Source organism: Mercenaria mercenaria, unplaced genomic scaffold (assembly GCF_021730395.1).
Source record: "Mercenaria mercenaria strain notata unplaced genomic scaffold, MADL_Memer_1 contig_3027, whole genome shotgun sequence".
Lineage (NCBI taxonomy): Eukaryota > Metazoa > Mollusca > Bivalvia > Venerida > Veneridae > Mercenaria > Mercenaria mercenaria.
The window spans coordinates 55,861-68,716 of NW_026461129.1; the positions used below are offsets into that span (position 1 = coordinate 55,861).

At 34.7% G+C, this 12,856-nt stretch overlaps 1 protein-coding gene across 1 annotated transcript; it reads right to left on the minus strand.

Moving 5' to 3' along the window:
* Nucleotides 1-676: 676 nt before the first annotated feature.
* Nucleotides 677-10,733, minus strand: LOC128552682 (uncharacterized; the record flags this gene model as incomplete). Its single annotated transcript, XM_053533724.1, is given in 5 exon segments — nucleotides 677-3,878; nucleotides 6,644-6,689; nucleotides 8,574-9,380; nucleotides 9,549-9,707; nucleotides 10,293-10,733. Coding segments are annotated over 5 exon segments (3,993 nt in total), but the record flags the coding sequence as incomplete, so codon positions are not given.
* Between the last annotated feature and the right edge of the window lie 2,123 nt (nucleotides 10,734-12,856).

The following is a 12,856-nucleotide window of genomic DNA, read 5'->3' on the forward strand; positions in this document are numbered from 1 at the left end:
AAAATATAACAACACTGCGATGAAGTCGGGGGACTTTTTACGGCCGCCACACAGCACTTAACACCCGCTGTTGTGAAGTAAATATAATCTGAAAAGTAGATCTCTCGGAAGCACCGAAAACAATGCAAACAGTGAAAATTGCAGACTCGGTTTGATTGAGTCTGTTAATGAGCAGTAATGGAAAATGCATTACTGCCCACGCCCCCTAGCACCGGCTTAAGCAGTATTCAATCTTCAAATCTAAATGAGTTGAAGGCAAAGATATACCAATAAATATCAAATGCCTATGCCTCGCAGTTTTAGAAACGAACGTCTTAAAATAAAACCATACATATGTTTATGTAATAATTGAGACCCCCGGGACAGGACCTCTTTTCACCAAGGGTAATAATTTGACAACTTTGGTAGAGAACTAGCTACTAGGCGATGCTACAAACCAAATATCAGACTTAAGTGTTGTGGTTTTAAATAAAAATGTTCTATCATTTTGTACACTTATTATACATGTATTTAAAACAACTGGTATTTTAATGCGAAGGAAGTTATATGAACCTTTTAATAGATAAAGAAAATGAACGTACTTTTTGTTTATTCTCGTGTATTTAAAGTTTCTCGAACAAGACAACTACTAACAGCTTTCGGATAAAATTGTCTAAAATAAGTAATAATTATAAAACATCTTTCTTTAAGAATTTATTAACAGAATTGTGCATTAAATGTATAGACATATATAAGATACATGTCGTCAGATACTGTACTAAGTAATTGTGTGATGTCGCGGTAAAAAAAGAACATCTGACTGAAATATTTCAAAGCCTTCAATGTTTCGGATTCTAAGATGTAACCATAACAATATATAATATATCAATTTGTGTTTTAATAAAATTTCATCTAAATATTTTAAATGATCTTTCGTTTAGACGTGATATCACACATATAATGGCGGAAGTATTTTAACTTAGGTTCACTTAAAAGCTTTTAATACGTTTGTACATATCTGTATGTCTTACATTCATGATGAATTTTTTGTCTGTGTTGAATGTGTATAATTTGCATTGTTTGTTATTTATTCAGTTAAGCACTTTTGAACGTGTGCATGTAAACGAAAAGAGTGTTATTTAGATATAATACCTTATGATATATCAAGGTTATATGAAACATTTGTGTTGTACGTTTTCATCATACACTGTCAATATTTTTGCCAACTGACATGATTTGCGTTATAATAAAATTATATTCAGAGACACATTTCCTTTGTAGTAAACTGAAAATTACAGGTACTGTCGTATGGTACGCGGAAGAAATCCATTTAGTCTTTAACAATCTGTCGTACATCTACTACTTTCTATTCATCAAGCATATTGTATCCGCTCTATCATTCAGGAAACTGTTTGTTACCTTTACTGCTTGTGGCAATGCATGAAGACTGTTTATAAACATGCACCACGTTGTCATACTCATTGTTACATCATTAAGAGTTATTTCTTTCAGATTTTTCATATCACGTGGACGTGCTATAATGTTGTCAGTTAAGGTGAAGTACCATAAGGTTAGAGTTCTGAGCCTGACCAATGATGGCAGCAGTATGATAATATTTTCGGTAAATATTTCGTTAGACGATAATATATTGTAACACAGGTCTAGATATTTCAATCTACCTGCTTTATATAGAATGTTACATGTCTGCTTCATCATGGCATCGCATGTTATACTAAGCTTACATGTTTTTAGATTGTTAGTGTTACAACTGAGAACACAAAATGAACTATGCAGAAAATCAACATGTTGAAGTTGTTCATGTTTTGATAGGCATATCATGTGGTTGTCGTTTTCCTCGCAAAAAATATTAAGCACAACATGCCTAAGACTTGTAGTTTGATTCACGAATGTACACAACGACAAAAAAACATCATGTGGAATAATGACTAAACCAATGCCCTTTATCTGGAGCGAAGTTAATCGTCGCATTTTCGGTAATATCGAAACAAGACGTGTTGTGATGCTCTCATTTATATGGGAGAATTTGACAGTTTCAAGCGTGGAAACATTTGTATCAAGAATTTTAGTGTACACATCATCAATACTCTCACCACTAGTGTTGGATTTTATCTCCTTTACTGGCTCAGGTATTGTAAGTTTTGTCTTGGCACCATATTCTAACCAAAAGAAATTGACTTCTATCCATAGAATATTTTTCAAAATAACATTCCCACCATAACGTTGCAAATCCGTCGCAGGAGAAACACAAAGATAGGCAATATGAACAGGAGTTTGAGTATTTTTCGTTGTTGACATGACTTCTTCAATACACAAGAAAATGCACGTTTGAATATCTTCGATCACGTTATGATATTTCGGGGACAAGCTTAGAAATGTATTTTCCTTCTCCAGTGCCATATTTTCAACAATTGTAAAGTCATAGATAAACTTGCTGACGTGTGTAAGCAACTGTGGTTCTAATCCACAAAGCATAATTAACACATTTGATTGTTCTAAGACACCAACAACGGTTTTGCAACTGCCAAAGTATTTCATTGTGCACGTTTCGCAGACATCGTTGACATTCTGAAATATATTCCGCGACTTCAACATTTCTTTGAGCTGACTAGCGACATACACTGCGGCTAAGTATTCCTGCACTGACTTATGAAAAAATGAAAATAATGATTGTTGACTTGTGCTTGCAGGAAAACTTGGATCTTCCTCCTCAGCTAAAATGCCAATGTCCAAACAATTCTTTATCACGTCATTTGGTATGTTCAGGCGTTCTAATGCTGAGATACCGAACGTTAATGAGGTTTCCTTTTTTTCGTCAAACAGGGTCCCGTAAGCTAACTGCGAAAGGTACTGAATAACACGGGTGTTTTCTCGGAGGGTCCTGGAATTGCACAAATAGTCAGGCAGTGGTGAATCGTTCATACGTGCTTGTTTGACTATCACGCATTCTTGATATTTTGAAGTTCGCTTAAGTGTATTCCATTCAAATAAGAGCGCTAACATATTACTGTATATAGCATACTTCGAATGTTCTCGGAGTTTACCGTCAAACCATAGACAAATCAATTGTTGCAAGATCAATGGTATGTGGCTAATGTCGGAAACTCGTCTGCTTTGAATATCGGTTTTACAATTTTCTGCGTTTTTGCTTTGTTGAAAACGGTCATTTAACATTTTGACAGTTTTCTCAGTGACGTTTTTTATTTCATTTTCGTCAATGCCATGTAGTTTAATTTTTCTATCTACTTCGCAATCATTTATTTGCAGAAAATCGAATTTCCATTGTCTTGAAGTTGTAACAATAGTATATTGCGCATGTAGATTGCGTCCTGGAAGTCCTGAGGTCAGAAATTGCGAATCATGTGTATTTACTGGTTTCCATTCATCGAGACCGTCAAGTAGAATAAGACATTCGCCTGATTCGTTTTTCAAAATATCTCCAAGCGCAGGATCACGATATGACTTCTCTAACATTTTTTCTATACTGTCACAATCAGCAAAGTGTCTAAGTGATATATAAAATAAATATTTAAAGTTGTTCAAATCTTTCACGATATCAGAATGGTCTAAACTGCATTCTTCATGCGAATGAGCGATACACCAGAAATACACAAGCATTTTGCAAAGCATGCTTTTCCCAGTGCCAGCGTCTCCGATTATGTAGATATATTTTGCGGGCTTTTCTTGATTTCTGAATATTTCTTGCATGGAAATCTTCATCTCTTTCCCTTGTTTAGATTCGTGATTTTTTATTTCTACAGTCAGCCAGGGAGGAACATATACATCATTTACATTCTCAAGCTTTCTATGAGGTTTTAGGGGTACTAAAGATACCTTTATGATGTCGTTTTCATACTGTTTGGCCAACTTCTCCTGAAAGTCTTTAAAATGAACAGCAATTACAACCTTTGAATTTTATAAACATGATAAGTATAATTATACAGATAAACTGTTTCTTTCAACATGCGCTCAAAGTCAGTTTGGTAATATTTTTGTTTCACCCTTGTCTATAAAACTCACAAACTCACAAACTACGATCAACTAAATATCACAGAAAAACGAACAAGCAATATGCACATAAGAAAAACAGTAGGGCACCGTTATAGACTCAGGCATACAAAACAAATGCACCCACACAAGTATGAAAAACAATCAAGTTCCGTTTTTGGATTCGGCTGCCAAAACAAAGGGGAGCCACAAAAACTTACAAAAAGTAAAGGGGGAGGGGATGCAAAAAGTAGCGTAAATGCAAGTGGAAAAGTGTGAGGGGATAGGGTGAGTGGGGCGGTGGAAAAACGCTTACAACAAACAAGAAAACATACGTAACAGACAATACAAAACAGACAAAACAACTAGTTGAAAATAGGGGCACCGCCTTGGAACGGTCAGTAACCTATATAAAGGAAACTGGGGATTTAAACGCGCTATCAACAAGTTAAACAACATAATGTAAATAAAATCCCCGCTGAGGAAGACTCTAACCTTAGTGCAAAAGTAACAGATAAAAAAAGCAAAACATAAAATTAAGGTAAATTTAAGTTACAATTACACAAATGTACTCAACAACTTGTCTGAAAACACAGCAACAAAAGCATAACTTTTTAGGGCACGACTAAGAAAACTGTAAGACAAGAATCAACTCCAACCGTCCGTTGTATGTAGGATTTAGGAGAAAAGCATCACGGAGTCCTACACTTTATTAGTCATTCCACCATCAAATAGGAAAGCGTAGCAATTATCTGTAGAGGGGTCAATCACTAAACATGCACTGTGCTTCACGATTTTCGCATCGTATCCTCTTTTGATAAACTTTTTAACCAATTTTGCAAAAAGAACATAACATGAGCATTAACGCTAAGAACGCTACATGCCAAATTTTGAATATGTGACACGAAGTCCGTTCAATTCACTTCTATTTTTTGCTCTTCTTTCCTCCAAAAGGAGGTTAAAAGTCCTATTTTAACAAAATGAAGAGAAGAACGAATTATTGTACTAAATACCATATGTTTGATAAAGATTTAAAAAAATATCCATTTGACATCGTTTAAAGAAGATTTTAGATTTAACTTAAGGTTTACCCAAAGGCGGCTAATTGACCAAATTTTGCCCCACAGGAGTAAGTTTGGGAGTGGATCTTACAACGATAATACTGATGAACTTGATGAAGAGCCATTAAGTGAGTCATGAGAAAGCCTTTAAATATTTCCTATTTATTGCTCTTGTGGCTCCTTAACGGAGATAAATGGCCCCAGAAATTTATAGTGACTGTACAGGTCACGATTGATGAAGAGCATTTAAGCTGTTTATATGAAGAATGTTCTTTTTTAAGATTTTTTTTATCTCTTGCGGCCCGTACATAGAGCTTAGCGTCACTGTTTGAAAACATCATGCAGAGGACCTTATAATGATGCTAAAATACAAGTCTGTTGACGATCCATCAAGCATTTCATGAAAAAAAGTCGTTTAAATGTTAGTCTTCTTTTTTTTATTATTATAAATAAATTTAAGCGGCCTCTTAACGTGACCAAGTGCCCGCATTTGAAAAGGTTATAGAGAGGATCTCCGAGGATGCTACGGACCAATGTTGAAGAAGATACAAGCTGTTAACGAGAAGTCCGTTAAAAGTTTTATCCAAAGCTCTAGTCGCCTAAATAGGTGGCTATTTTTCTCCACAGAAATGTAAAAGTTCAATGAAGATCAATCAAGCATTTCATGCGGAGTCGTTTAAATGATGCTTTTTCTCTACTTTTAGCTTTAGTGGCGTCTAAGGTCATAGATTTACTTTCCAAAATGCATCAATGCGTTTTCTCAGAAAAAATGAAAAGAAACGTGGATGTTAAACATGCAAGTCAATTGTTGTCTGGTATCTTTATAGTGCCGCATTTCAGAAATCGGTCTGTAGAATAAACACCACACTTTTATTTTAAGTAAACAGTTTGAACACATGAACACAACTATATATAAGCTTGAAAAGTTTCTTTAAGTTACCTTAAATAAGATACATTTGTGGAGTTTAATATTGGCAGCTCACCTCCCCCCCCCCCCCCCCCCCCCCCCCCCACACACACACACACACCACTTTCCGCCTTGAGTAAGAATGCGATAAATGCAAATATTATGATCTATTATTATATGTTTTTGTTGCTACACTATGGAAACACATTTTTTACCGAATAACTGCTATGTTGCATCTTTATGAAGGCTGACCACTACCACATACAATGCAAGTCTGTAATGCAGGTCACAAAAAATTTAAGTGTTAAACAAAAATCATTCTGTCTTGCTTCGTACTCTTCATGAATAGGATTGAGTCTTCTGTATCAAAATGTCTCTCAGAATCTGATATTTCAGAAAGGATTAAAATGACGTTATTAATAAGCACACTTGATACAATATTGAGTAAAACGTCTAATTGTTTGATGACGAATATCAATGAATTTTGCTTCAAATGAACTAAGGTTCAATCCAAGTGTCAACTCTTTTCTTATATAATGCACTTAACCATATAAAACTGGGAAGTCGCCATATGCCCCACGATTTTGTCAACCCGGTAAATAAAAATAAAAATGAATTCCACTGACCGATAGGGCAATGTTTCGTTATTGATGCAAAAAACATAGAATGCTTAGAAAAGTGAAAATTTTACCTGCTCTCTTTCTTTCAGAATCATCAGGTTCATCGTTTGCTGCTTCCTTTGTCGGAAAGAAATAAATATAGAAAAATATTAACATAAAACCTGTGAGCCATGTTTATAACCTTTTTTAAACTTACAGTGTTGAACGTACGAATTGCGTTAATATCATATGGGACAAATGCTAAATTGTGTCAGGACGATTAATACACTCAACAAAATTCCTAATTTGTCAGTTTATATTGTTTTACTATTTTGTTAAAAATGTGTGTATTCACACAAAGTTTCACATACGGACATTTGAATAGGTACTGTAGCTAATTATTAATTTATTTTTGGCGACTCGCAGCCAAAGTAACCGCATTAGGCGTTTTGACTAACATTACATACTTTGCACGTGCAGGGCATGCGCACCAACATGCATGTGTTCGTTTACACTTTTGGCATTTTTGACGAATGTCCTACTAGAAAAACACATATCATGGTGAAATTGACACAAGAGCAACCCGATGGAGCTGTCAAAATGTTGCTAGCCGGGACACATTTACGACACGTGTGTAATTATTTTTGCAATTTCAAAAGAATTTCGATATAATTTGTTTGTAGCTGTTACTTTGATTGATGGTTATTTCCATTTTTAACCTTATTTCCGTTTACAAGAACCATCAGTCGTTGGTTATCTACCAACCGCGGTCTTTTGGCAAAATTTAACCCAAGGACAATTCATTGAAGTGACCGATTTTGATTTTGTTGTAAAACTCCGACAGGCCGGGCGCGTTGCTTTTGTGTCAATTTCACAATAATATGTGTTTTTCTAATAGGACTTTACGCCGTTTGAATACATCTGCGGATGTCTCTAAATTGCTTTTTATACTTTTAGCATGTGTAAATGTTGAGTTCTGCTCAACCCGGGGCTAGAGGGCGCGGACGGTAGCATGCATTTCCACTACCGTCCATGAACAGGCTCAATCAAACCGAGCCTTCAACATATTCGTTTTTGTCGTGTTGGGCGACCTGTGGAGTTTCCAGTTTTTCTATTTTAGTCAAATGCCAAAAGTGTCCACTAACAAGTGCATATTGGTACGCATGCCCTGCACGTGCAAAATAGGCAATATTGGTCAAAACGCCTAGTGCGATTACGCTGGCCGTGAGTCGGCCAAAAATAAACCAATAATTGGCTGCAGTATCTACTTAAATGTCGGTATGTGAAATTCCTTGTAAATACATGCATTATTAGCAAAATAATAATATAAAATAAACTGATCAATTAGGAATTTTGTTGAGTGTATTTCAAACAATTTATTTAAGCAAGTACATAAAATACAGTCTTATAAATTATCTAAATTCTGTTACTATGCCTCATATTGATAGTTCACGCAATTTCCCCAGAGGTTTAACTTTAAAATTATAGCATATTCTTCAATAGTTTAATATCCATTGTGCAGCTTTTTTCTATTTCTGCGCATGTTCAATGATAAAAACTTAATATGTCATGTGCAGAAGCAGAAACTTGGATTTCTGCGCAGATGCTTATTAGATTTAAACTTTTCTATTACTTTCTCATTTGAAATTGCAACGACACACGTTGATTAGGCGCTTGTAGCATGTTCGTCTGCCACAAAAACCGATGGAGTATATAATCTTACCAGCATTTACCGGACAGAATATATAAGACTTTATTCTATTTATGTTCGAATATACGTTCTGTTGTTTATTACAAAAAAATAACAAACATTGTTGATCTTTTTCAATAAATGTTAAGACTCTCCTATGTTTTTGGTAAATAAATCAAGTTTTGCATTCTTCATTGGATGTTATAAAATATACCCCATGAGGAACGAGTATCAACCTCGACTAACGCCTCGTCTATAGTCATATACTAGTATATCGAGGTAAACGTGTTTTATGTTAACCTTTCATGAATGCAATATTTATGTAACATTACCTTGTTTGATTGTTTTTTGTCTAGCTGATAAAGAATACATTTTCCTTTACTCTCTAAATCTTCTTCAATTTTTTTCCCTTTCTTATCCAGTCTACATTTTGTTTCCTCTTCTGTCATTCTCAAATGTTGAATGATTTCTAATTCTTTCTTCTGAAGTCCTTCTTTTGAATCATCTTCTGTCATTTTCAAATTTTCTTGGATTTCTGTCTCTTTCCGTTTCAGTCTGTCTTTTGTGTTAACTTCAGTTATTCTCAAATTCTCTTTGATTTCCTTTTCTTTTTGTTCCAGTCTCTCTTCTGAGCTAACTTCTGTCTTATTCAAATTGTCTTTAATTTCTGTCTCTTTCTGTTTTAGCCTCTGTTTTGAATTAACTTCTATATTTATCAAATTTTCTTTGATTTCTGTTTCTTCCTGTTTCAGTCTCTCTTTTGATTCACCTTCAGTTATTCGCAAATTCTCTTTGATTTCTGTCTCTTTCTGTTTCAGTCTCTCTTCTAAATTAACCTTTGTCACTTCTAAATTTTGTTGGATTTCTTTTTCCTTTTGATCCATCTTCTCTGTAGATTCAACTTCCTTAATCCTCAGCCCCTTCTTGATTTCTTTCTCTTTCTGTTCGAGTTCATCTTTTATAGCTGAACCTATCATTTTTACCTGTTGTTGACTTTTATCAGTTCTTACTTCAATTTTATTCTCTGCGTCAACTATCTTCTGTTCAAAATTCTTTTCCCTCTCATCAATTGCAGACAAGGCAATACGACGGACTTCGGTTTCATCTTTAGTTGTTATTATAAACTTTTCCTGCTTAAGCTGTAAATAGAGTGAGACTGTTTGAACAATTTAGTTCTTTTTACAATAGCCAACGCAAAGAATGTTTGAAAAACACTTTTGTATATGCATGCGGACAAGATTTATGTTTTGCAATGCTTAATCGAATAGCTCTAGTTATCTGAACCGAGGTTGAACTGGAAATATTACCTCAAGCAGTTTCTTGACTGCCTCTTTAGACTCTTGCCTCTTTTTAATTTCTTTGTCATCTTCGAGCAGTTCTATCATATCATCTATATAACTTGTTGTGTCTGTGTCTTCTAGTTCCATATTATTAGAATGAAAAATGACGTTTCTATGTTGAAGTACCTGTAATACATCATCGCATTAACAAGGTAAATAAAACTTGATTGAGACAAAAAGTTTTTAACAAAAATGCTCAATTTATTGAAAAGACACTTTGGTACTGATGATCTCCTGCCCCACCACTCTTTCTACCCCTTACCACAACCTCCCCCTCTATCTGTATTTGGCATAAATTCGTATGTACTTGTTAGATGTTTGAAGCAACCCGTCTGTTATATTTTTTTCCCGTTACATCTTCTTTTTGTTGTGGGCCTCCTTTGCAATTGTGCGACTCTGAGGCTGTGTATTTAGCGTTCCGTGCTGCAAAGAAATCTACCCTTACCTATCATCTTTTGTTCCAAGGTTAAGCTACAAAGTGCAATTTCCTGGCGTATAATCTTTTTATTTATTTTCCCGTTATAAGGGATGGGAAATCACCATTAAACTGCATTTCAATACAATGTTCGAATAACAAAAACGTCTTATTTAAACCTGCTTCTAACCATTATAGTAACGTATATGTTAAACTTAACGTCTATGAATATCACTGTTGGTATAAACTTCTGCTTTTAAGGGAAACATAAAACATAATTTATATTTGTGGCTTACTCTTGAGAAAACATCATTGCCAGAAATAACGCACTTGATGTGTTGATGAAACTCTAGGTTATTACTCAGCAAATGCAACAAGCCAGAACAGTCAAACTCATCTGCACTTTCTTTTTGTTCATATCCTGGAACATTTATGAAACATTTTGCAACAGCCCATGGTTCGGTACACCACTTCTTTGCAAGTGTGTTTTTCCAATATGGAGCAGGAGGAGTGGATGCGTGGCGCTTAATAATTTCGTCGTATATGGCACCACATACGTTACTAGGACACGACATTTTTCCGCCTTGGTGTAGACAGTTACAATGAGGTTGGCCAAGAGGACACTGCCTAGTTTTGGTTCGGACATGGTCAGGCTGGAGTGTGCGTACATCGCAAAGTCCACATGTCACTGCCGAAAGATTGTGTTTCCGTTTAACTTCATCTAAGATAGCAATATGCTGTTGGTTAACCAGGTGGTCGCAGAACCTTCTTTTAGGTATTTAATACCTAGTCCTGCCCTCACCCAGTTCCTGTATTTCTTGTTCTCAAGCTGCGCCTTGTGTTCCATGTTCGAGTTTCACCTAAACAAAGGTAATATACAAAACGTTGTTACTTCAGTGGCATTCACTAGTAACGTTGCATTCAAAACAAAAACCATTCTGTGATAATGTCTTATACAAAACTTTATTGAAAACATAATGCTGCTATTTAACACACAATAGTTCTAACTTCTGATAGACAAGAAAACAAGCTAATTGCAATATTTGCCAATTCAATTCCAGTCATCGTAATGCAGTTGGGAACATATTGTAGAGAAGCTTGTGACTTTAATGCTAGACGAAGCTTTGTTTGTTGTGCTCTGTGTTTCTAGAAAATTTATCTTCCCGTTATACTTGTAATAACGAACTGAAATCATTACACATTTTCCATGCATTATGTGACATATACTACTTTATAATAGCAAAAATATTCAGCAACATGTATGCTTAAAATAACCAAGATTTTCTGTGGCAGCTCACTTCACATTGCTGCTTTGAATGTTGGTGACAAATGTTACTCCAGTATTGAAATACTCCAGTGTGGTATTACCAAAGCTTGATAATGAGCAACTATATTATACCTATTCCCATGACGTTTGATCCAATATATTATTCTATTGTCTGTCACATACTAGCAAAGTGCTAACAGTGAATGCCTATTTCTAGTACTGAAATTCTGTAGTAAAATATAGAGAAAGAGCACCGTCTGTAGGATGCCATCATTCGTCTGTAGTGCTTCAGATAAGAATAAATTGCAAGAATATATTTATGGTTCCCTGCCTTCCTACTCTGCTGTTGATAATTAAAACGTATGGAGTTTTAAAGCTATATTATTCAAGAAAAATCGAAGCTAAAGTTATACCAGAAAATAAAAAAATCGAATAAAACGTTTTAAAATCCTTATAAGTTACAATGATTTTATCTACATGATTTTTTAGGAAATATAGATCTAAGCAAAATCTTAACTCTTGTTTTATATGTATATATATCAAAAAATTATTTGCACAACTTTAAGATGAAATTGTCATTTCAATCAGCAAAAATGCAACATTCCTCTTCAATACTAAAACAATCTACACCAACATGGTATAAAAAATCATTTTTACAGTTTATTTAATCGGCGTTTTGGCGCTATGCTTTTTTCAAGATAAACATGTAAAATGGTCATTTTGTCACGTCAAAAAGACTTAACGATGAATGGCAGGTTGATCCACATGACTGTGACAAACACATAAAATTGCATTGTCAGCGAAAAGTCGGAACGGATATAAATATAACTCATTACGAGTATATTAGGTCCACGATGTAAGTATTTTTATTTAGAATACAAAAAAATAACTTTCTCGTGAACTGTTATATTTCCTTCTGTATATAACAAGTTTTGCGCGCATGTTTTGAATACATTGCATCTTACGCACCTTATCGTTAGCTACATACACAACACAGTATGACATTTTGTAATCAAGATGCGAAATAACTAGAGATAAACATAAATTTCAGTGGCTGCTTTCGTTAAATATTTACCGAATCGATGTTCTTAATTCGTAGGTAATGCAACATCGATGTAAAAAATTCGCGATTTACATGATCTTTAAAGTTTAAGGTTCCGTCAAGAAATGCATCGAGATATCTAATTGTGCTTTCACGCTTGATATCATTACCCACAATGTTAATCGAATTAGTAAAACATTTGTTCAATTGAAGTATTCATTTTCGATTTTCTTTTTTATTTATCCAGTCATTTATTATAACTGCGCTGCGCCCTGTGCAAGGTCTCTGGTCGCTTGTAATTTTCAGAAACAGATATGAGACGAAAGCCTTCTTTTGCTATATGATCACCAGCAAATCCGTAGATCTACTGCATTCAAGATCGCGATCTGATGAATATACATTTTTTGATATTAATCTTACAAGTACGAGGCCTTAATTAGGAGTCTACCCATTGATGAGCTGTTTCACAGACACCATATTATGTTTTAAGGACATCTTTAACTTAAAAAATATAGTGGTTGACAGAGTCAATTGAAATGCTGCACTTGAGT